The 22,297-nt window shown below is 35.1% G+C and overlaps 1 protein-coding gene across 1 annotated transcript in view; it reads left to right on the top strand.

Annotated features, from left to right (window-relative positions):
- Positions 1–22,297, top strand: part of LOC128983621 (nicotinamide/nicotinic acid mononucleotide adenylyltransferase 1-like) — a 28,514-nt gene that overhangs the window by 3,825 nt on the left and 2,392 nt on the right. The window contains exons 2-8 of the mRNA XM_054402980.1: positions 6,471–6,694; positions 7,133–7,249; positions 7,295–7,405; positions 7,457–7,567; positions 7,619–7,804; positions 14,630–14,731; positions 15,282–15,436. Of these exons, the coding sequence (XP_054258955.1) occupies positions 6,471–6,694; positions 7,133–7,249; positions 7,295–7,405; positions 7,457–7,567; positions 7,619–7,804; positions 14,630–14,731; positions 15,282–15,436 (1,006 nt within the window). The remainder of the gene's footprint in view (positions 1–6,470; positions 6,695–7,132; positions 7,250–7,294; positions 7,406–7,456; positions 7,568–7,618; positions 7,805–14,629; positions 14,732–15,281; positions 15,437–22,297) is intronic.

Raw genomic sequence — 22,297 nt, 5'->3', positions numbered from 1 at the left:
AAAAACCATTGCTCCATGTCCTTTACCACACTTTGCAGAGAAGAAAACATTTCAGCTGTATTATTATTTTTGATCAAAGCAGTAGTGTCATCGGCAAAAATGGGCTATAATTTTTGCCTAAACAAGGTTAGTTATCAATTTGTATTGTAAATGCGTTTGAAGATATTAAAACAGAAGGAATACAGATCGTGAAGTAAAACAAAAATATTGATAGAAGTTACCGGTACCGGTATCGAAAAAAAATCTTCGATAATAATGAATGTTCCCTTTAACAGGAAAGTACTTTAGTTTATCTTCATCGTCTGTTTCATTGCTCAATGTTCCCAGTCCTTTAATTTGCGTCTGCTTGCCAGTCCGAAGGTATCCGTTTTCACTTCTAAAGCCTAGCAGACATAGAGCGTTTTGTTACCTGTATTCGGTTATTCGGTATTGTTAGATGTGACAAGCGATGCAACATTTTATATGTTTGCATTGGCCTATAACTTACCGTTTAAATATTGACAATGTAGCACGAATATTGAACAGGAACGGTATGGACTAATAAATATAAATAAATTATGTCACTGGCCCAAATGTCAATCTAGGCTAGGTAACAACTGGTTAGGATGTTTTTTGACTGTTCCATAAATAATAATAAATCATGTCTATTTTCGGGCCATTGACATAATTTTGTTTAAGTTTAAATTTATGACCCATACAGTTTCTGATAATACTTTGGCTATGTACTAGGAATACAATTTTGCTAGCCCGTTCAATTTGATTCAATATTATAGTGGGGACCGCCAGCTAAAATCTCCTCTTTTTTTTACACATTACCATGGCAACCCTAAGTTAGTCTCGATCCGGAGATGGCAGGAAAAATAGTGAAATTCCCAAAATTTTAACACAAAATTAGATAGGGTATTACGTAAAATGTTCTCCATAAGAATAGCATTAGAAGCCATTTACTGCAGATTTTTGTTTGGAAACTTCAATACAGCTGATCGTGATTTATCACTAAGCCAGTACGCAATATTAACATTTGGAGGACTGCCAGTCAACTCTGCAATGTACTATATAAAAAGTGCGGAGGTGTGGGCAGATGCTCTCAATAAGGAGATATAGGATGCGGCTCGTCAGAGTGCAGTGTCAGGCAGCACTAAAGGTAGCATCTGTCTACCAAACAGTGTCCGAAACCGCTGTTTTGGTGGTTGCTGGAGTCATCCCCGTCAAACTTTTGGCGGCAGAAGGAAACGCAATTTATCAGCGCAGTGGGGAGGACCAGGCACGAACAGAGGAACGCGTGCACCTACCAGCTGTGGCAGGAGAGCTGGGAACAGGAGACACGGGGACGCTGGACCAGGCAACTGATACAGCAAGTCCAACCTTGGGTTAATCAGCGGTGCGGAGAGATAGACTCCTAACTCACGCAATTTCTGACGGGTCATGGCTTTTCCGGTCGTACTTGTTTATGGCAAAGCTGTGTCACCCGATTGCATATACTGCCCAGGCATTCCTGATGACGTGGAACATACCTTTTTCCACTACCAGCATTGGGAAAGGCCCCGCCTGGAGGCTCAACAGTTAATAGGACAATTGCCGGTAGAAAGGGTCATACCAATGATGACGGAGGGTAAGGACAATTGGACCTGTGTGTCACATTACATCCAGGATATTCTCCGCGCCAAGAAGCTCGACCTTGACCGGGATGCGGTTTAGGCCATAAAGAATTTAAATGCCAGAAACGGTGAGAGCCCTGAGGGCTTAGGTCACATGTTGGCCTGACTTGAAATAATGTGACAAACAATTCCAGGTCTGTGTCCAACAGAGTAGAGTTTTAGTGAGTAGTTTGATAAATTCAGGAGCCTCACACCACAGGCTGGCTGGCTACCTGTGTGCGTAAAAGCATTTTCCCTCCTCTCCCTGAAAAAAAATAATACTAAGCTATTAATATTTTACCAAAAACACACTTTATTAGTTTTATTGTAGCAGCAAACCGTAACCAATCGCTACGTTAAGCCACGAGACTGTATAGCAAATGTTTTTATTTACATCTGATTAAGACAAATGTTTTGTTGTGATTGTAAATAAATTATTAACTTTTTGAATGAAAACTAAACTGGATAAAATAAGTGTTCTGCAGTTTGTGCATAACTCAAAATATATGTCAAAATGAGTGCTGATGCTTGATGGCAAATCTATAGTGCGTCCATAGCTTTAGTTTAAAGCCAGATTTACACTAAGTAACAAAACCTGCTATACTGTATAACTTTTGCTATATAACATTGCTATATAACTTTTGCTGTATGAAAAATTTACAGACAATTTTAGTGATTCTGGTGCTCGTGCTATATGTTATATGTAGCACAACCTCATTCGCATTCCGTATCGAAATGTGCGCTGAAGAGACATTGTTCGTGGCAGCTATCGCGGTGATCTTGGAGTCAGAGAGAGAGAGACGGAAGCGAAGATTTTAGCAAGTTTTAGGTTTGACCGCTTCTTGCTTCGAGATATAAGTAAAGTGTAGCAAATTTATTACGGGACCTTAATGATGACGAATACGCTGACAATCCATAATTAAAACGCAAAATAAGGCGACGGTAAATTCAAAAACGTTTTACGTATGACCACAACGCCAGTTGTCCAACGGAACAGTTTAATTAAGTTTATAATTGCAGGCTGCACTTTACTTTACGTCCTACACTCATTGGAATGAAAATATCGGTCGATATATCGAATATTCGATAAGTTATATTGTATGGTTAGTTAGGTAAGGTTAACCTAACCTAACTAACCAAACGATATATCGAATGAAACAATCGAATAACCGATATTTTCATTCAAATGAGTGTAGGACGTAACGCAAAGTGCAGCCTAATTGTATCCCGATCCTACGCGCTGTCACTTTCAGTTTCCAGTCCTTTCATTGTAAACAAAGATCGCTGAGCAAAACCGTTCGCACCCAGGAGGCTACACAACTGTGAACTGTGTGCACTAAATGCTACATATGGCAGGTGCTAGACGAAAAACATATGTATATCATTGCTACATATGGCAATGTTAGATGTAGAACGTATTTCTTTTGATATTTACCGACTCCCGATGGATAGCACAACTTTAGCTATATATAGCAGGATCTGCTACATATAGCAGTGTTATATAGCACTTTTTGTAAAGTTACTTTTTCTACTTCTAGCAAATGTTATATAACATTGCTAATATATCACACAAATCTGCTATATAGCAGGTTTAGCTACATAGTGTAAACCCGGCTTAAGGCCAAAATTATGAAAATCGGTCTGGTAAAAGAGCTAACCCGACTCGGAAAAGAAAAACCAATTATTTTTATTGATGGCAATAATTGATTTACCAGTATGCATAATCTAATCATACGAAAAATGAGTTAATATTTTAACAGCTTATTGTTTTACAGTAGGCTACGGTATCGTTATTAAGTTGATTTTTCTTTGATTAAATATTGTTGTTAACAATTTGCATTTGTGTTTAAAGTGTGTTTCTTAGTGTGTGATTCTAATGTTATTCGAGCTTAATCCGTAGGTACCAAATATTAGCGAGTAAAGTGGTGTATGGATTTCATAACCATTATTTTATTAGAGACCGTTGTATTTAACCGCAATGGGCTCTGTTGCTAGTCTATAAATAACATTAGGTTTAACGAAACGAGTACCAAGGTTTGCTGCTACAAGGAAACTAATTAAGTGTGTTTTTAGTAAAATATTAATTGTTTGGTATAAAATAAATAAATCTGCAAAGTTTTATCATGTGACGCATAGCGGCACGCTATATTTCTTATAGTGTCAGCGCTTCGTGTGGCAGGGCTGCATGGCGAACTCGTCAGCCCACCTCGAGCAAGCGAACGGCTTCCCCCACCGACCTTTCCCAACCTTCTTCCCACTTCACCGCCAACGACTATCAAGAATTCCCACAGAAGAGCTGCTCGCACTGAAAAATCTATTAAATGGCTAAGTTACTAGAATAATTATAAATTATATACTAGGTTAATATGTCAGGCTAGTTAGCAATAAGGGGGGGAGACCTACAAGGGTCGTCCGTTATTAGAAATGTAGGAATTAGGAAATTTACTGGTCGAGCCCTTCAGGCTCGGACCATTTTCAACATGATTAGGGCAACACGTTTTCCCCAGAAGTTTCCATAGTTCCTTTCAATAAATTGTTAGGCATTTCCTATTTAAGTAGTTCAATCACCAGTCAATCATTTCATTAATAGTCATTTCCTAGGTCACAAGTTTTGGAAGGATAGTTTTTAGTAAATTAGTTGTGTTAGCATAAATCAAAGCTGGCTATGCAAGCTTCCGGTCTGGGTAAAAGATCTCCGTCCTCTGGTCCCCAACACACCTTTCATTAATTAATTAAAGTAGTCAAGACGAGCTGTCCGGAGTGAGGGAACTGTTTATGGCGATTAGATTAAGGTATTTGCAATCCTAAAATGCTATGGAAAGGGAGGAAAACAGGTCCGCGACGTAGGAAGTGGTGATGGAAGTAGTCAAGACGAGCTATCCGGAGTGTGGGAACTGTTTATGACGATTAGATTAAGGTATTTGCAATTCTAAAATGCTATGGGAAGGGAAGGAAACAGGTCCGCGACATAGGAAGTGGTGAAGGAAGTAATAAAGGCAATCATAAAATGCTATGGGAATAGAGGGAAACAGGTCCGTGACGTAGGAAGTGATGAAGGAAGTAGTAAAGACGAGCAGTCCCTGTGGGGACTGTTTACGACGATAAGATTAGGGTATCTGCAATCCTAAAATGCTATGGGAAGGGAGGAAACCAGGTCCGCGACGTAAGAAGTGGTGAAGGAAGTAGTCAAGGTGAGTAGTCCGGAGTGTGGGAACTGTTTATGACGATTAGATTAAGGAATCTGCAATCTTAAAATGATATGGGAAGGAAGGAAAACAGGTCCGCGACATAGTAAGTGGTGAAGGAAGTAGTCAAGGCGAGCTGTTTGGAGTGTGGGAACTGTTTATGACGATTAGATAAGGGTATGGGCAATCCTAAAATTCTATGGAAAGAGAGGGAAACAGGTCCGCGACGTAGGAAGTGGTGAAGGAAGTAGTCAAGGCGAGTAGTCCGGAGTGTGGGAACTGTTTATGACGATTAGATTAAGGTATCTGCAATCTTTAAATGCAATGGGAATGGAGGGAAACAGGTCCATGACGTAGGAAATGGTGGTAAAGGCGAGCCGTGTGGAGTTTGGGAATGGATTTATGTATCTCCAATACTAAGGTGCTTTCAGAGTGAACTAATGATTTTCCCCGAGCAAAGCTCGGTCCCCAGGTACTGTTCTATAATTTGATACCAAACCAGATTTTTTAACACAAAATTTTACACTTTTTTTAAATGGCGGCCAAAAAACCGTATTTTGCGTAACAGTACAAATGTATATTTTTAGTATGTTTTTTATAAGTGTATTACCTACCATTTCTAACTGGAATAATTTATGTTGCAATTAGTTCCACCTCAAACACTATTTCTACTGCACTATATTGTCTCAACATATTTATAATTCATAATCAAAATTTATTCATTGGCTTATTCAAAATTATTATTCAAAACAATTCCTCCATTTTAAATACACTGCATCTGGGTTCAAGATTATCAATAAAATTCAACCATGTTTTTATTGATGAGAACCCCATAATTTAATAAATGATTTACAACAATGAACAGTGACTGTGCAGTTAAGGTATCCAAGAAGAACATACAGAAACTATTACTGTAGTTGTGAAATAAATTGTGAAATTATAAAATAAAGTATTGTCAAAATATTCAAATTTACTGAAGAAAGAAGAATTTAGGCCTACATTATTCAGAAGTAAATTATTATTATAGAAGATAGGTGAGAACATTCCATTTATTATTAACTCAAACTATAGACATCTCCAGGATCCATTTTGGGACTAAAACTGCCTCCATATTTCAAATATTAACAAAAGAAAAGAAAAATTAATCATCTTACTATATTATTGTTTCTAAATTATTATTCAATCTACATCTTAACTTATTGCATTTGTATTCAAAGAAATCTTTTTATTCAGTCTGCACGAATCCCCACCCCTCGAGAATTTTTGTAACCACTTATTTACCATTAAACATTGTATCCAATAACATCTGTACCTCATCATTTCTATTATTAGTTAAGACAAAAATAAAATGACAACATTTAGAGGTTTATTTCAGCGCTCTCTCTCCTTTCTTTGCTAGGTCTTTGCACCTGGGTAATCATAGCGGACGAGACCTATAGATCTCGTAACGCACCATTGGAATAATGCAGGAAAATATACAACGCAGTGAACATGTTAACTTATTGCCTGCATTAGTTATTAGGCTACACACGTAAAACTTATAGAAATAAATAAGGTAGCAGCAAACATAAAATAATATGTTAATTAAATAGATCTGCCAAAAGCTCAAGTAATGCTAGTTTGGATGATAATCACTTTATTATTTCAGAAATTGCCAGAGACTATTTGGAAAAAACTGGACAGTTCAAAGTTATTGGTGGTCTCATGTCCCCTGTTCACGACAAATACGGTAAAAAAGACTTGGCATATTCCTCTGACAGATGTGAAATGGTCCGATTGGCTCTCAACACCTCAAACTGGATAAAACTAAGTGAATGGGAAAGTAGGCAAGACCATTGGACAAGGACAAGATTAGTGCTGCAACATCATCAGGTAGGAAACCTCAAGTTGTCATCTCTAGTCTTAATATTCTAATAGTTGAAATTTAAATAATTTGTGATCAACCATTTTAAGGTTACCCAATATAAACTATTATTTGCATTTTATATCTTAGTTTCTGTTTTACGGTAAACTTACCTTAAATGGATAAGTATAGTTTTCTGAGGTTAGTCCACTTGTGTAGGAACCTAGTTATATCAACAGAGGACAAAAAATGGTGTTGAAATGTCAAAGAACATTTGTAACTAGCCTAAATTTTACCCTGTGTAGAACCAGTTGAACACAGCACTGTCGTGTAACGAGACGCCCAACAAGAGACAGCGATGTGAGGAGCAACAGTGGCTCAGTCATGTGTTGGAACATTGTAACAGAGATGACAAGGTGGTGGTCAAATGTCAAATTACCTTTGTAACTACTTTTTACCCTGTGTAGAACCAGTTGAACGCAGCACTGTCGTGTAACGAGACGCCCAACAAGAGACAGCGATGTGAGGAGCAACAGTGGCTCAGTCATGTGTTGGAACATTGCAACAGAGATGACAAGGTGGTGGTCAAATGTCAAAGTACCTTTGTAACTACATTTTACCCTGTGTAGAACCAGTTGAACGCAGCACTGTCGTGTAACGAAACGCCCAACAAGAGACAGCGATGTGAGGAGCAACAGTGGCTCAGTCATGTGTTGGAACATTGCAACAGAGATGACAAGGTGGTGGTCAAATGTCAAAGTACCTTTGTAACTACATTTTACCCTGTGTAGAACCAGTTGAACGCAGCACTGTCGTGTAACGAGACACCCAACAAGAGACAGCGATGTGAGGAGCAACAGTGGCTCAGTCATGTGTTGGAACATTGCAACAGAGATGACAAGGTGGTGGTCAAATGTCAAAGTACCTTTGTAACTACATTTTACCTTGTGTAGAACCAGTTGAACGCAGCACTGTCGTGTAACGAAACGCCCAACAAGAGACAGCGATGTGAGGAGCAACAGTGGCTCAGTCATGTGTTGGAACATTGCAACAGAGATGACAAGGTGGTGGTCAAACTTCTGTGTGGAGCTGATGTCATTCAGTCCTTCAGTGTGCCCAACCTCTGGCTGGACCAGGATGTGAGTCCACATATCCTTCAGTTAGTTAGTTTACTTAATATAAGTTTGGTTTCATATTTTGTTGATTTTGATAGTGCAAGCTATATTCAAGAAGAATATTTCAATTCATATAACAATATACAATTCCTAATATTAAATATAGCCTATACAATTCCTTATAACATTTAGAGTTCATGATTGTTAAGACATGAATTGGATCAAAGTTAAATAATAATGGCAACACTGTCAATGGAGCCAACAGTTAATTGTCTTCACCTTCTGCAAAGTTGAGAGGTAGTGTCTTGAATTGTGCTACACTTGTGCCCAGTCAAGGTTCGTCCAATTCAAGACACTACCACTCAACTTTGCAGAAGGTGAAGACAATTGGACGAACCTTGACTGGGCACAAGCCAAAAAGGGTTCACTAATCCTCGCCTTGGCTGGGCACATGGTCCACGCCAGGCAGACGGCGCGCGGCAATGAATTCCTAGAAAATCCCGAGTGACTAGTGAAATTGCAATGTTACATGTTAATCAAAACAAGGGTTAAGTTAATCCTAAAATCCCAACATTGGATAATTTTTCAAAAGCCAAAATATAAGTGAAGTGATTTGATACACAGCACACATTTGAAAGACAGCTGGCAACAACAATGAACCTCTTGTGTGAAATCTATATAAATAAAATTACAGTTTTGTCTGTAAATTGCTTAGAATCATGCAGTTTTTGGTTATTTTTACGTTTCATAGCCTAAGAAAGCCGAAACGAGTCTTATCTCAATTTCTGTCTGTCTGTCTGTTTGTCTGTTTGTCCATTCTATGATTCCGTCTGTGACGCCAAAATGTCATTTTACGCGGCCTACTCCTAGAAAACTAGAGTACCGATCAAGGTTCTAATCGTTTTTCTGTATTTACTGGATTGGTGAGAATGTCTTTGGCTATAAAAACATGGCCTCGCCTCTTTGAAAACAAAAAAACGAACCACCAAAAACCCAATTTTGTTCGATTTTTGTCAAATTTTCTCCCAATGTTTACTATTACATTTTATAAAATAACGATCAGCTGTTTGGATTAGTTCTCACTTCTAGCTGTCACTGATATGTTTACATTAAAAGTTGTATACAAATACCGCAACCATTTTCGATGAAGTTTTGTTAGCACATCCAAACCAAATGAGATTAAAAACGTTGTGCCTTACTTAACCGGTTAAATTAATCGCAAGTGCAACGATTGTTCTTGAGTTTTGATGACCGGGGGAAATACCGTGAATCAGTGTTGTATTAGTGCAAGGAAACTTAAATTTTTTTAAACATCGTCACCAATACCGTAGCTTTTAAAGGTTTCCACTCATTGACGGCGCTTCAAGGACAGTTGTGGAAAGTGCAAAGTTAAAAATCACAACTGCAGTGGGTGATCGTGGTTGTTGCTGCGATCTTGGGAGATCTTTCTGATTTCTCTGTGATCGTAACATAGGTTTAACTTACAGATGTAGCTAAGAAGCTTTGAAGACTTTGTAGGCTTTGAAACTGTCAGATATTGTATTTCCGAAGGTTTATATGTATTCCTATACAGTAATAGTTTTTCCAGCATATCTGCAAACCAACTCCTGTTCTGAATATAAGGTTTCAACTTACTATAAGATTCCCGCACGTAGAACGGGCAAACAGCTAGTAAAAATAAACTTCGCTTGTCTATCAGACATGGCAGCTCAAGCACAACGTTACTAGTCCTGAAAATAAGTGTTTACTGGACGACTGTGGTCGTTCCCGTGCGAGACCAAGTCGAGTGTGGGATTACCGGATTACCATACGAGTCCGGTAAACACATTTTGGACAAGTGACGTACAATAGTTTACTCTTGTTATACTATTTCAGTGAGGGTCTCATCCATAAGTATATTATCTAAGGTAAAAGGTTATAAAAATATATCTATTAGCAATAGAAGAGCATTGGTCTATATATTCTTTTGTTTTTATTAAAATTTGTACTGCCACATCAACATTTCACGATAAGTCACTGTGAATAACCAAACCTGGTGAGAACTTTCAATTTTGTGATTATCAGACCTAGACATCTGAAGAAATTTATCAAAGACACATTCTTAATTTCAATCTATAAAACTAAACATCAAATATCCAAAAGTACAATGTTTGAAAAACTTTCTACAAAGCATCAAGAATAATAAAATACACCCGCAGCAGCAAACCTGCAGACGAAGCGAATTTCAACTTGTCTGGTTACATTTTTTCTATAAATAAGACATTATTTATTTCCAATTTCAATAACATTATATTTAACGAGTGCTTTGGTTTGCTACTACGGGGAAGGTAACCACGTTGTGCCCCACTAACAGACAGGAAAACGAAAGAAAAGGTGCGTTTCATAAATCAACAAATTGAACTACTAAACAATCGTGATATTGACAGCAGTGTATCTCGTACAGAGTATCACGTTAACATTTGTGTTCATCGGATCTAAGCATTGTAGATTTTGTAAAACCTATCTTTGTGATATGCGATATAAAACCTGCACATAGGAGAAATGCATTTATTTATTTTATTAGTCTTACGTTCATTAGTTACGTCTTTAGTTCACTGGCTACGTGAGTTATTCCTGGAACCGATGGGGGCAGACCCTCCCTGCCAAAGATAAAGGATGTGCCCAGACAAGGTGTTTCAGTTGCCGCATGTGCCCAGTAAAGGCAAGCCCCTTGAATTGATGGTTCAGGCCAGTGTTGGGAAGTAGCGCGCTACAAGTAGCGACGCTACAGTAGCGCGCTACTTTTTTTGTAGCGTTAGCTGTAGCTACGCTACTTTTAAGATTTTGTAGCTTTAGCTGTAGCTAGCTACATTTTTAAAGTAGTTGTAGCGGAATTTTAGCTACTTTTCTCGCTACATTAACATTGTTTGAGATAGTGATTTTTATCATAACCTCAACCTTACGTGAAACCTTTCAAACTGAGATTTTCAAAAATTTAGGCCTACTTTCTTGGCTTCATACAGCTGGTTGCAGCCGTTTCATTCCCTATACAACGTTGTGTCTACATGGAGGCCATTAAATTAGTGTTATCCACATTTTTTGCTCTCATTTCCTTAATTTACTACTCTATGATTACTGTCAGATTAAATAAAAGGTGAGCGAAATATCATACAAAGCAGAGCAGGTATGACGTCATCGTTCATACGATCGATAGCTAGTCTTTCGATGTGGTTAGTTCTGGAGTTCGTATCGATATTTGATTGACTATTGGTCACGGCTTTGCTGTGACAACAGGGACTGGAGACTGGAGTTGTTGGAGTAGTGGAAGTCGAAAATGGATTGGAGTGCCTTCTGGTTCTGCTGACTTAATTCAAAGACCGTTTGTTGTTGTTGTAAACTAAAGTACAGCCGTTGTAAAGTCAACTTAGGCAAATTTTTGTTTGGGAGTTAGGCTTTACATTTTATTAACCTAACTTAGCCATTACTTAATTATGAATCAGCACCGTCATAGTTTGCATCGGGCAAATCTTGGTTTCAATGTTAAAATAAGTTTTTATTTATGAAGCCAGTGACAAGAAATTCAATGTTGATTTTGAAAGCTATTTTTAATCCAGTATGCGCCTTTCTAACTTATTTCTTGTAGATTTCTGTCTCAAACTCCACTGTTGTTTGAAATAAGAATCCCTAAGAACTAAAGGCGCGAACTTAAAGAACTTAATGGATGAAAGGTACCGATAACAAAAACTGACATTTCACTGTTAGGTCTTAAAAATATTATAAAAGATTTTGATCCAACAAGTCAATGGAGATTATCAGTAGGCCTGAGTTAACTACAGTAACTTATACAATAATTAAATAAGTTACATGTTAGGCAGGCTTTATTTTATTTAGGCTATTTTATCTATTTCAACAGCTAACATTTACATCAAAGCAAGATAGTTTACGTTTACACAAGTATGAACAACGATAGTTGTACCGTTATACATAAGTTGGGCCTAATTAATATAGACTTAATACAAAGGCTTTAGGCCTATACTTAATTAATGCTGTAAATATAGTTTAATTTTGTCAGAAATAGTAACTTATCGATATAGTTAGGCCTACCTATAAGTACTTAGTTGAGTAAGTACCTTTTTAAGATTTACTTGAAAACAACTGGGTAGTTCAAATTATTGGATTGAATAAATTAACTCTAGAGCTGATCAACATAGTGAACAAGCAGTTCACTCAGAAATTTAAAAACTGTAAACAATATTATTTTAAATAAGTGTTTAAATGTATTCCGTGATTTGTTGATAGACCAACTGGATTTATTATCTATCACCTGGACCTCCATATTTATTTATTTATATTTCCTAAAAGCTATTTTCATTTACAGGAAAGGTACGGTACGGTATGATGCAAATGCAATGCAAAGCTGCTATAACTTATTCGATAACAACAAACTAAAACTATCGAGCACCAACTAACCACATCGAAAGACTAGCTTAGCTATCGATCGTATGAACAAAGACGTCATCATACCTGCTCTGCTCTGTATGATATTTCGCTCACCTAAATAAAATCGCTAGATGCAGACGACTTTTAAACGTTACCGGTGGGCGGTGACAAGAGAAGTTATTGAATGCTTGCAAGTGATTGACAGGGAAATTAGTAATCAATTTAGTTTCTTTATTATATCGATAGTGTTTCAACTTGGGTTTTAATGGAAACCAACACTAAACCTTAAAATAATGAAAAAGCTGGTCTATCAACCTTTGCTTCAGCTGTTGATTGTAGTTCATCATCACAAGCCCTTCCTTGGTTAGATTACGAAGATTTTTCAAAGGTTTACTAAATTAACAAAGAAGAAATTACCTGACGTGATTTAAGATATGCCTAGACTAAATGATAATTGTAACGAAAAATCTCCATATAACATGAAACTTACGTTGAAAAAATAGCATAGTTTGCTCCTGCTAACAGCTCTTGTATAAGACTATTCCTAGGCTATGCTATGGTTTAAGACGAATACCGAGTTCCAAGTTCAATTATTAGGAATATATCTGTTTAGTCCTTGCAAGAACAAGCCTACTATAGCCAACTTGTTACATAGCCAAGTAGGCCTATATGTTATTTTTACTTTACAAATTTCCACATGTTTAAATTAAAAGCCGATTTCAGGATAAGTTGCTGAATACTGTTTTCTGTACCAACTAGGTTGAAGCACAATTTGCAATTTGCCCTATGCATAATACAACAATAAAGGACGATTTCTTGACATTGAAAAGTGTTATTCATAGAAAAAGTAACTTATCACTATGGTTAAAAGTTGTAACAATGTAGTTTTTAACATTAAAAGTTAAGAAAGGCATAAAACTCCAATTTCAGGAGGCTAACTTAGGCTCTGTAACACCAACAAGTATTTTTAAATAATCGTTTTACAGTTTTATTGGTCTTAATTGTTTATACAAGACATCTATAAATGAATCTACATTAAAGAAATAAAATGAGCTTTTAAAATATAGTTTGGTTGTAGGCCTATGTCCTTTGAACTTAATGAAATTTACATATAAGATGCTTAAAAATAATGCAATATTTGAAAATAAGTACTAAATATGATGGGAAACCCAACTATTTGGTTCTGTTGTTTTAATGTTAGGTATATAATGCCAACAAATTAAATATAATCTAGGAATAATTTGTTTTCCAAGTAATGTTAGACACAATCATTGACTATAATATATACCTGTAGGTATATAGGCCTAATAGTCAATGATACAATACTGACATTTTTTGTTTAAATGTTTGTTCAATAAAAATGTAGTTGCAATTAATTTTACATTTACCTATTGTGCGTAACGTCTATGGAAAAGTAGCTAAAATTGTAGCTGTAGCTACATTTCATTGTAGCTGTAGTTGTAGCTAGCTACTTTTTCGGAACTGTAGCTGTAGCTGTAGCTAAGCTACTTTTTTGGAAATGTAGCAGTAGTTGTAGCTAGCTACATTTTAAAAGTAGCTTCCCCAACACTGGTTCAGGCTTACTGTCAAAGTCCATCCTCATTTGCCTACCATAGGTCTTTTTGAAAGTTTAGGTAAATATTCTTGGTTGCTGTCACTAAAATCGTAAATTTTAGGTTTGTGAGCACAGGGATACATTATCATCACCATCCTGTTGTTCAATTTAATCTTCAGCTTCGGAATCACATGACGTCGCCCTGGTCACTGACCCAAAAGTGCCGCGCTAAAGTGAATTTGTATTGCTATGCGCGACCGGAAGATCAATTCTGACTTCGTTTGTTGTTTTTGTTAAGTTACTATCTGAATGTGTACAAACAGTTTTTTGGTACCGTACCTATTACATTTTGATATCGATTATTATATTTTAAATAAGACGTATAAAATGGTGTTTTTCTTGATTTTTGGCAATATTTGCAGCCGATGCGCAACTGGAAAATATTAACATACAACACTATTATTTAAATATCAATTTCTTTTCTGTGTCTTGTAGATGATATTCTCAATAATTACATGTCAAAAATCAAAAATTTTAAATTTTAAAAATTTCTGATAAAATATGAGTTTTTAATTTTTTGTTCACACTTTAGAGCACATGCACAAACGTAAGAGAACAACCAATATTTTTAATATTTTTACCCTGTTTTTGTCTTACAATTTAGCAACTTTTCCAAGAATTTTTTTGACCCTCCCTAATGATTCTTCTTACAAATTTATTGTCGATTATTTTATTTAATGACAAATTTTGCGCTATACCGTACACAGTTTTCAAACATGTCATAAAAACCACAACTACAATTTTTTTAACTTCCTCCCTTACCCCCTTTTCCCCCTCTTAAATACACTGTTTTAATAACTCAAAATTTCTTTCAGATTGAAACGATAGTAGGAGAACATGGTTTGGTTGTCATAACAAGGGAAAATATTAATGCCTCCAAGATTGTTTATGAATCAGATCTTCTCTCTAAATATCAGGTGAGGAAAAGGAATATTTTACAGGAAACCATTATGTATTAAGTATTATTTTTTCCATTGGTTGCCATTGTTTTAAAACTAATATTTCATGTTAGTTTTAGTATTAAATATTGTAATCTCTTAAGACGTTGCCTTGTCTTGAATGGTCTGTGCTTTCCCAATCTATGCAACATTGTATTGAATAGGTTTGAAAATATTATTTATAAGGGACAGATTGGTGGAACTGTGAGTTCAAAATTAGTAAACTAGTAATGGTTACAAATGTGAATTAAAAATAAATAAATTTATAAAAAAATTTAATTTACATTTTAAATAAAAATATTAACATAATATTTTAATTTTACATTCTTTTTAATTTATCTAATCTTTATACAAACCTACATTTATATACACAACTCTAGGGTGTTTATACATTTTATTTGCAGGTTTTATTTTTTTCAGTTATTAGTTAAGTAAGCACAATTTGGTTGTGTCCACACGTTTTATAAAATTTGACAGTATGGCCTAAATATTGAGGTTTTAAGGTAAATAAACTGTTGTTTGTCTGCAGAAAAACATACACATAGTGCCTGAATGGATCTCAAATGAGATCAGTTCTACCAAGATTCGGAGAGCGTTGCGTCGTGGTGACAGTATCAAGTATCTGGTCAGTGATCCAGTCATAGAGTACATCCACAAGAATGGGCTCTACCTCGGCTGTGATAAGTGAGTCAAGCATGGGTGTTACTCTATGTAATCCATGTTGTAGTGTTCCCCTGTTGCTGTTACCACTGTATCTGTGATTACGTAGTTGCTAAATTATTTATTATTTTCCAGTCCTTGCCATACTTTATGCAAAGGTATCTATTTGATAAAGAATCAACTTTTTAAGTGAAATTATTAAAATAAAAGAAAAAGAGCTTATTAATAAAATATTTTGATGACATTAACATGTTATCATTTAATTATGTCAAATGTGTATTCATGTATATTTTACTACAGAATCTCATAATCTTTCTCAGTTAATTTTATAAGAATTTTTCCGTTTTTTTATACATTCCTTGGGTAAATTTAATTATTGTATTTGCTATCTTTATTAGGTACTGTATTAATTTTTTGGCTTTGTACTTACTAATCATTCAAATTAGCTTTAAACATTTGTTTAGTTATAAATACTGTAATTTCTCTTAATTTACAATTATAAATATGATTCCTTAATTAATGTATGATATAATGCTGATTTAATTTTGTTATCTTAATTCAAATAATTTCAATATACTGTACCACTTTAAGTTTTGGAACATGGAAAATTCTGCAATTATGTCATGGGATTGAAAACATAATCTCTAATTCATTACAACCAAAGGGCCAGTGTTGTTAATAACATGTTTGGTTGTATAGTTTTTCTTTGACTATAAATCTTCATCTGATTGTAAATTTTCCCACAAGTTTAAGATGATGTCCATATGAGTGTTCAAAATGTTGTCAGGTAAATAGATTTTGATAGGTTCGGACATACACTAGGGCACATTCATTTTTTATTATTGAATGTTATTATTTATATGATTTCTAAAATTTGTTTCATAAAACTTTTTTAAGTTTTAATGTTTGTTTCATTGTAGTTTATATTATTTGAATAAATAAATATTTTCCTAATTTACTACTTTTGTTTTTTCCTAGAGCTCTGTTATTAATTTTGTTATATAGAACTATTATACTATGTTTTGAGTAAATTTTTGCGGAAAGCCTTAAAGAATGAACTTATATAGACATTTTTGTATTAGAAAATTTCATATTATTTAAGGATTTGTCTAGATAATATGTTAAGATAAACTAACTTATCAATCCAATCAGATGCAAATTTTAAAGTACAATTTATAAGTTTTGGAAGACATGAAATTATGCTTAATTAGTTTTCTTCTGTAGGCCTAATGGCTTATGTAACAAAAATTATTTACTAAGCAGCACATTAGGTAAAAAAAATAGCTTAAAACCCATGCTTTTCATGTTGTTAATGCAAAAATCCATGTCACAATGGGTTCAATGTTTATGTTACATAGGATTTGTTTTTTTGACTTTTTTTAGCAAAATAAAGAATCCTATATTTATTATGTACTAGGTACTAGGTACTATATATGTAGGTAATATATAAAAATGCTTTTACCAGATTAAATTGTTTCCTGATATTTGCACTCAGATTAAATCAGAATGATGGGTATCTCCTGTCTACTATCTCTTTAATAGATGAATGCGCTAGGTTTGCCAGAAAAGTAGCAAATATTTTGCACCAAGGTTAAACAGAATGCTTGCATGAGGTTCAAAACCATTTTTTCACCACACCATAAAATTAACCCAGTATTATATAACATAAACAGGTTGTCCACCGACCGGGAAATCCGGGAATTATGCGTGAATTTCGTATTTTAACGGGAATTTTCAATTTGCCGCGATCGCGCATGACGACTATGACGTTACCGTGACCGCGAGAGATGACGATGACGATGACGTTTCCGTAATCGCGGGTGTAGACAACGTTTCCGTGACCGCAAGAGATGACGATGACGTTTCCGTGATCGCAGGTGTAGATAACGTTTCCGTGACCGCGGGAGACAACGATGACGTTTCCGTGAAAGCGGGAGACGACGATGATGTCCAACTGCCGTGGGATTTGTTAGTGATTTTGCCGCGATCGCGCATGACGACATTGGCATATCCGTGACCGCGGGAGACGACGATGACGTTTCCGTGACTGCGGGAGACGACGATGACGTTTCCGTGACCGCGGGAGACGACAATGACTTTTCTGTGACCGCGGGAGACGACGATGACATTTCCGCGACCACAGGAAACGACGATGACGTTTCCATGACCGCGGGAGACGACGATGACATTTCCGCGACCACAGGAAACGACGATGACGTTTCCGTGACCGCAGGAGACGACGATGACGTTTCCTTGACCGCGGGAGATGACGATGACGTTTCCGTGACGATCACGGAAGACAGTGGTGATGTTTCTGTTACTGAGTGGGATATTCAGGATTTCTCAGTTATCGCAGAAAACGACTGTGTTAGATGATCACGACATAACCTCGAGTTTGGCTTGACCAAAAATTTCAAAATGGCACGCTTCTGGAAAGTTTTATTTTTATATATTTTTTTAATATCTTCATTTACCTTTTATGTGGTATTTATTTAATGTGTGTAGAAGGGTTTAAAACTAAAATTTTCTATGTGCAATTTTTGTAATTTCTGCATTATTTCTGTAGGCCACTTGAAAAACAACTCCAAAATTACATACTACATGAAAGTACATAAAGACAGGGGTTGGTGTAGTAATCCTTCAGAAAATTTGGTAAAATTGAAATGTTTAGTATTAAGAATCTATTTTTCAGGTGTCTGTACAGAGATTCGTTAAATTTTGGTACCGTATCCACATATCACTATTTTTAAGAAGTTAGGCTATTAATAAATTGCAGGTTTAAGGATTAGTTTTTAATTTTCGGATTATTTAATCAGAAATAAATAAAAATTGAATATTTATGTCAGGCAATATTACAGTAATCATAAATTTGGTTTCTTTAACTGAGAATGCTCTTTCCGATAACTAAAATAGCGAGCTGTGTTAGCGCTAAAACAGCATTGCGGGAGTTGGCGCAAAACAGGTTGGAAATTTTAGTATAAAAAGTACGACCTAAACTACCTGGAATTTTTTTTTACTCATGAATTATTCATGATTTTTTCCGGTTGGCCTGGTGGACACCCTGATAAACAAAAATTCCTTAAACCAAAATGATTGGTCAGTAAAACACAGTGAACTAATGCCGAAAAGAAGATAGTTATCAATAATTGAATGTTTTGAACTTATGAATGATGAATATTTTGAAGGTATGGTTACCATACCATTACTAAGCAACATCAACCAGATTGGCGAGTTAATGTTTGTTTTAATATTGTGTATTAATTATTAAAACTTCATTATACGGTGAAAAGTATATTATTACTTAACTGAGATTAAGTTAAAAAGAATCTATATAAATAGAGTTTTGTCTGTACACTGCTCAGAATTATATATTTTTAGGTTATTTTTACTTTTTATACATTAAAGAAGCAGAAACAAGTTATATTTCTATTTCTGTCTGTCTGTCTTTCTGTCTGTCTCTAACACTCAAGATGGCATTTTACGCAATCTTCTCCATGAAAACGAGAGTACCTATCAAGATCCAAGTCATTTTAATTTATTCACTGGATTGGCGAGAGTGTCTTTAGCGATTAAAATATGGCCTCACTACTTTGTAAATAAAATTACGGACGTTGAAAAATGCAGTTTTGTGCGGTTTTTGTCAAATTTTCGTTCAATTTTTATCACATAATCGTCTATGAAATAACGAACAGCTGTTCGGATGAAGATTATTTTTCTAGCTGTCACTGATATGTTTACAAATGTTGTTTACTAATACCGCAACCATTTCGAATCACGTTTTGAAAGCAAATCCCAAACAAGTGAGATTAAAAACTTGTTTCTTACATGAAGGATTTAATTAATCGCAAGTGCAATATCATAGTGTAACCGTAAATGAAATTAAATAACTAGGCATCATCCAGGTCAGGAACCAGAAATTCATTGTGTATAAAATTGTTCTTGAGTTTTGATAACCAGAAAAAAGACCTTGAATCAGTGTTGTATATGGCTGAGACACTTAATGATCGTCGCCAATAGCTTACAAACAAGGTTTCCACTCATTTACGGCGCTTCAATGGCGATTGTGTAAAGTGTAAAGTAAAAAAATCACAACTGCAGTGGGTGATTGTAACAGAGGTTTACCTACGGCCGTTTCTTAAAGTAGCCATTTCAGTTCAGTTCTTAGAGTTGAAAAGTTTCACTTAACAGCTGTTTACTTTCATATCAGCATAGTTTCATTTCATATCAGCATAGTTTTTCTCATATCAACACAGGTAACGGACCAATGAGGTTCAAGTATTGAGAGAAAAGAATAAAAATTGTAATGCTTCAAACGTCAACTAATCAGCTGATCAGCTGATCAGTTGATCAGTTGACAATTTTAATTGTTGATCTTACTTGTTCCTGTTGATACTCGCGTATTCTTAACCTAAGTTGGTGGAAGTTAAAGGAAGGTAGACTAAACTGTTTTAAAAATGTCATTTAGTGAAAGTGAAGTTGACGAGATGGAAATGAGAGCACAAACTGCTTATAATATTCTATAATATTCGATGCTGAGATCTAACTGTAAATTAACTCTTTCACTATAATCATTCAGTTGTAAAAAAAAAAAATTAAATGCAATATTTCCCTAATTGTACCTGATACAGTATTTATGGTAAGAATGCTGCTAGCAGAACCTATTCCCTGATAAAGGTAACTTATTTTTTTAACGAAGTTTTACAAACACGTGATTACATGAAATCAGCTGATTATACAATAAGTCGTTGCATCACTTTCAGTGGCACTGACAATAAACGAAAACATAACCTCTCTAAGAAGTTATGAGTAGTGATTGTTAGTAACTAAAAACCAGATTGTTAGTAATTAAAAAACTGTCGTAGGTAAAGTAGTGTACGCAACTCGCGTTAATAGTCTTTACGACACTCGTAGCAGTTTTTAAGGCTCGTGCCTTAAATTTTCGACTCGTCTCGTAAAGACCAACTTAACGCAATCGTTGCGTAAAATACTATTACGGATGATGCTAAAGTCACTTTTCCAATGTTTAACTTTCTGTTTCTACTCACCGTGTAATGCAATCGCTGAACCATACAGCCAATAGGCCCATAGCCCATCTCTTGGGTACGTACGCCTACCTATTTATTCATCTAACAACCTTTTCGACGACGATCCTTAATACCAGTACTTTTCCATAGAATACAAAAAAATGGCCTACCTACTTAAGAAATAAAATTACAAATGTCCAAAAACCCAACATTGTGTGATTTTTGTCACATTCAACTGACTACTATAAGATCCCCGTACGTAGAACTGGCACACAGCTAGTTAATATTAAAAATATTAACAGTTAAAAGTAAACAACCAAAAATATGTTAATTACAACATCTGCATATGATTACAACAATGTTTAATAAAACAAATTAACAACTGATCGACAGGAGCAGGAGTAGTTTTTGGCCTAAGGGTCAAACTTAGTGATTATGGATTGTGTACCATAGATACCACTTTTGTCCATCAGATGATTTAAAAAACAGCTGATGGCATCTTCAGGCGGCTCCAGACATGCGCTATTCGCCAAGCACCGAGCAGTGATTCGCCGAATGGCGAGTAGTGTGGGTAGGCGTTTGCCTTTTTGGCAAGCAGCAAACATTCTTGTTTGTGTTTTCCCATTCATTGTCGGTATTTTTGCACACATCAAAGTAAAGGAATATTTGCTATTCTCGAAATGGACGAAAAACGAACAGCTGCTTGGAAAACAACCCATGTGTGCATGTGTGTAGCTACACGTTAATCGGCGAATAGCAAGACAACTAGATCGCCGAACATAAAATATTTCGTGCCTGGCATCTGGCACATTCTGGAGCTGCCTTTAGGTTGGTAAAAACTGAAATGCAAGATTCCCCAATAAATCTTAGTAAACTTAAAAAAAATAATAATTTAATTTTTCCAAATGGTTGATTAGTGTTCTAGATTTGGTAGGTCTAGCTATACAGGGTGTCCATAAAAAAACGTTTCAGGACTTTGGGAAATGAATCCTCATATTAAAAGGAAGAAAAAAGTTTATGTGAAGGTATGTCCGAAAATGCAAATATTTACCCAGTTATCCGCCATTTTGTTTTTTATACAAAAATATTTTTATCTGTGAAGTTTTTCATTCGATGATTATGAAATTTGGTACCCATGTTAACATACACAAGACCTAATATAGAAAAAATAATAAAGTTGTTCCGATTGAAAATTTCAAAATGGGGGCCGTTTGAATTTTTACAACTTGAATAACTCAAAACGGCTAATTTTATGAAAAAATGTCAAGAATACTTTTTTTAGCATTTTTAATTCACTATCAAACGATACCAAGATAAAAAAAATAGGACAAAAGATAATTGAAATATTAAGTTTTTGTGTAAAAATAAGGTAAAATTAAGGGTTTCTTGATTAACTTTGTTATTTTTACACAAAAAACTTAATATTTCAATTATCTTTTGTCCGATCTTTGTGATCTTGGTATCGTTTGATAGGGAATTAAAAATCCTAAAAAAAGTATCCTTGACATTCTTTCATAAAATTATCCGTTTTTGAGTTATTTAAGTTATAAAAATTGAAACGGCCGCCATTTTGAAATATCGGAATAAATTTATTATTTTTTCTATAATAGGTCTTGTGTATGTTAACATGGTTACCAAATTTCATAATAATCGAATGCAAAACTTCACAGATAAAAATATCTTTGTATAAAAAACAAAATGGCGGATAACTGGGTAAATATGAATTTTTGGACATACCTTCACATTAACTTTTTTCTTCTTTTTAGTATGAGGAATCATTTCCCAAAGTCCTGAAATGTTTTTTATGGACACCCTTTATATATATATATATATATATATATATATATATATATATATATAT

The sequence above is a fragment of the Macrosteles quadrilineatus genome, unplaced genomic scaffold (genome assembly GCF_028750875.1).
Source record: "Macrosteles quadrilineatus isolate MER2022 unplaced genomic scaffold, UCM_ALF_1.0 Scaffold_1__1_contigs__length_201487025, whole genome shotgun sequence".
Lineage (NCBI taxonomy): Eukaryota > Metazoa > Arthropoda > Insecta > Hemiptera > Cicadellidae > Macrosteles > Macrosteles quadrilineatus.
Note: the sequence above shows the minus strand (reverse complement) of the source record. Positions and strands in the feature narration are given on the sequence as shown.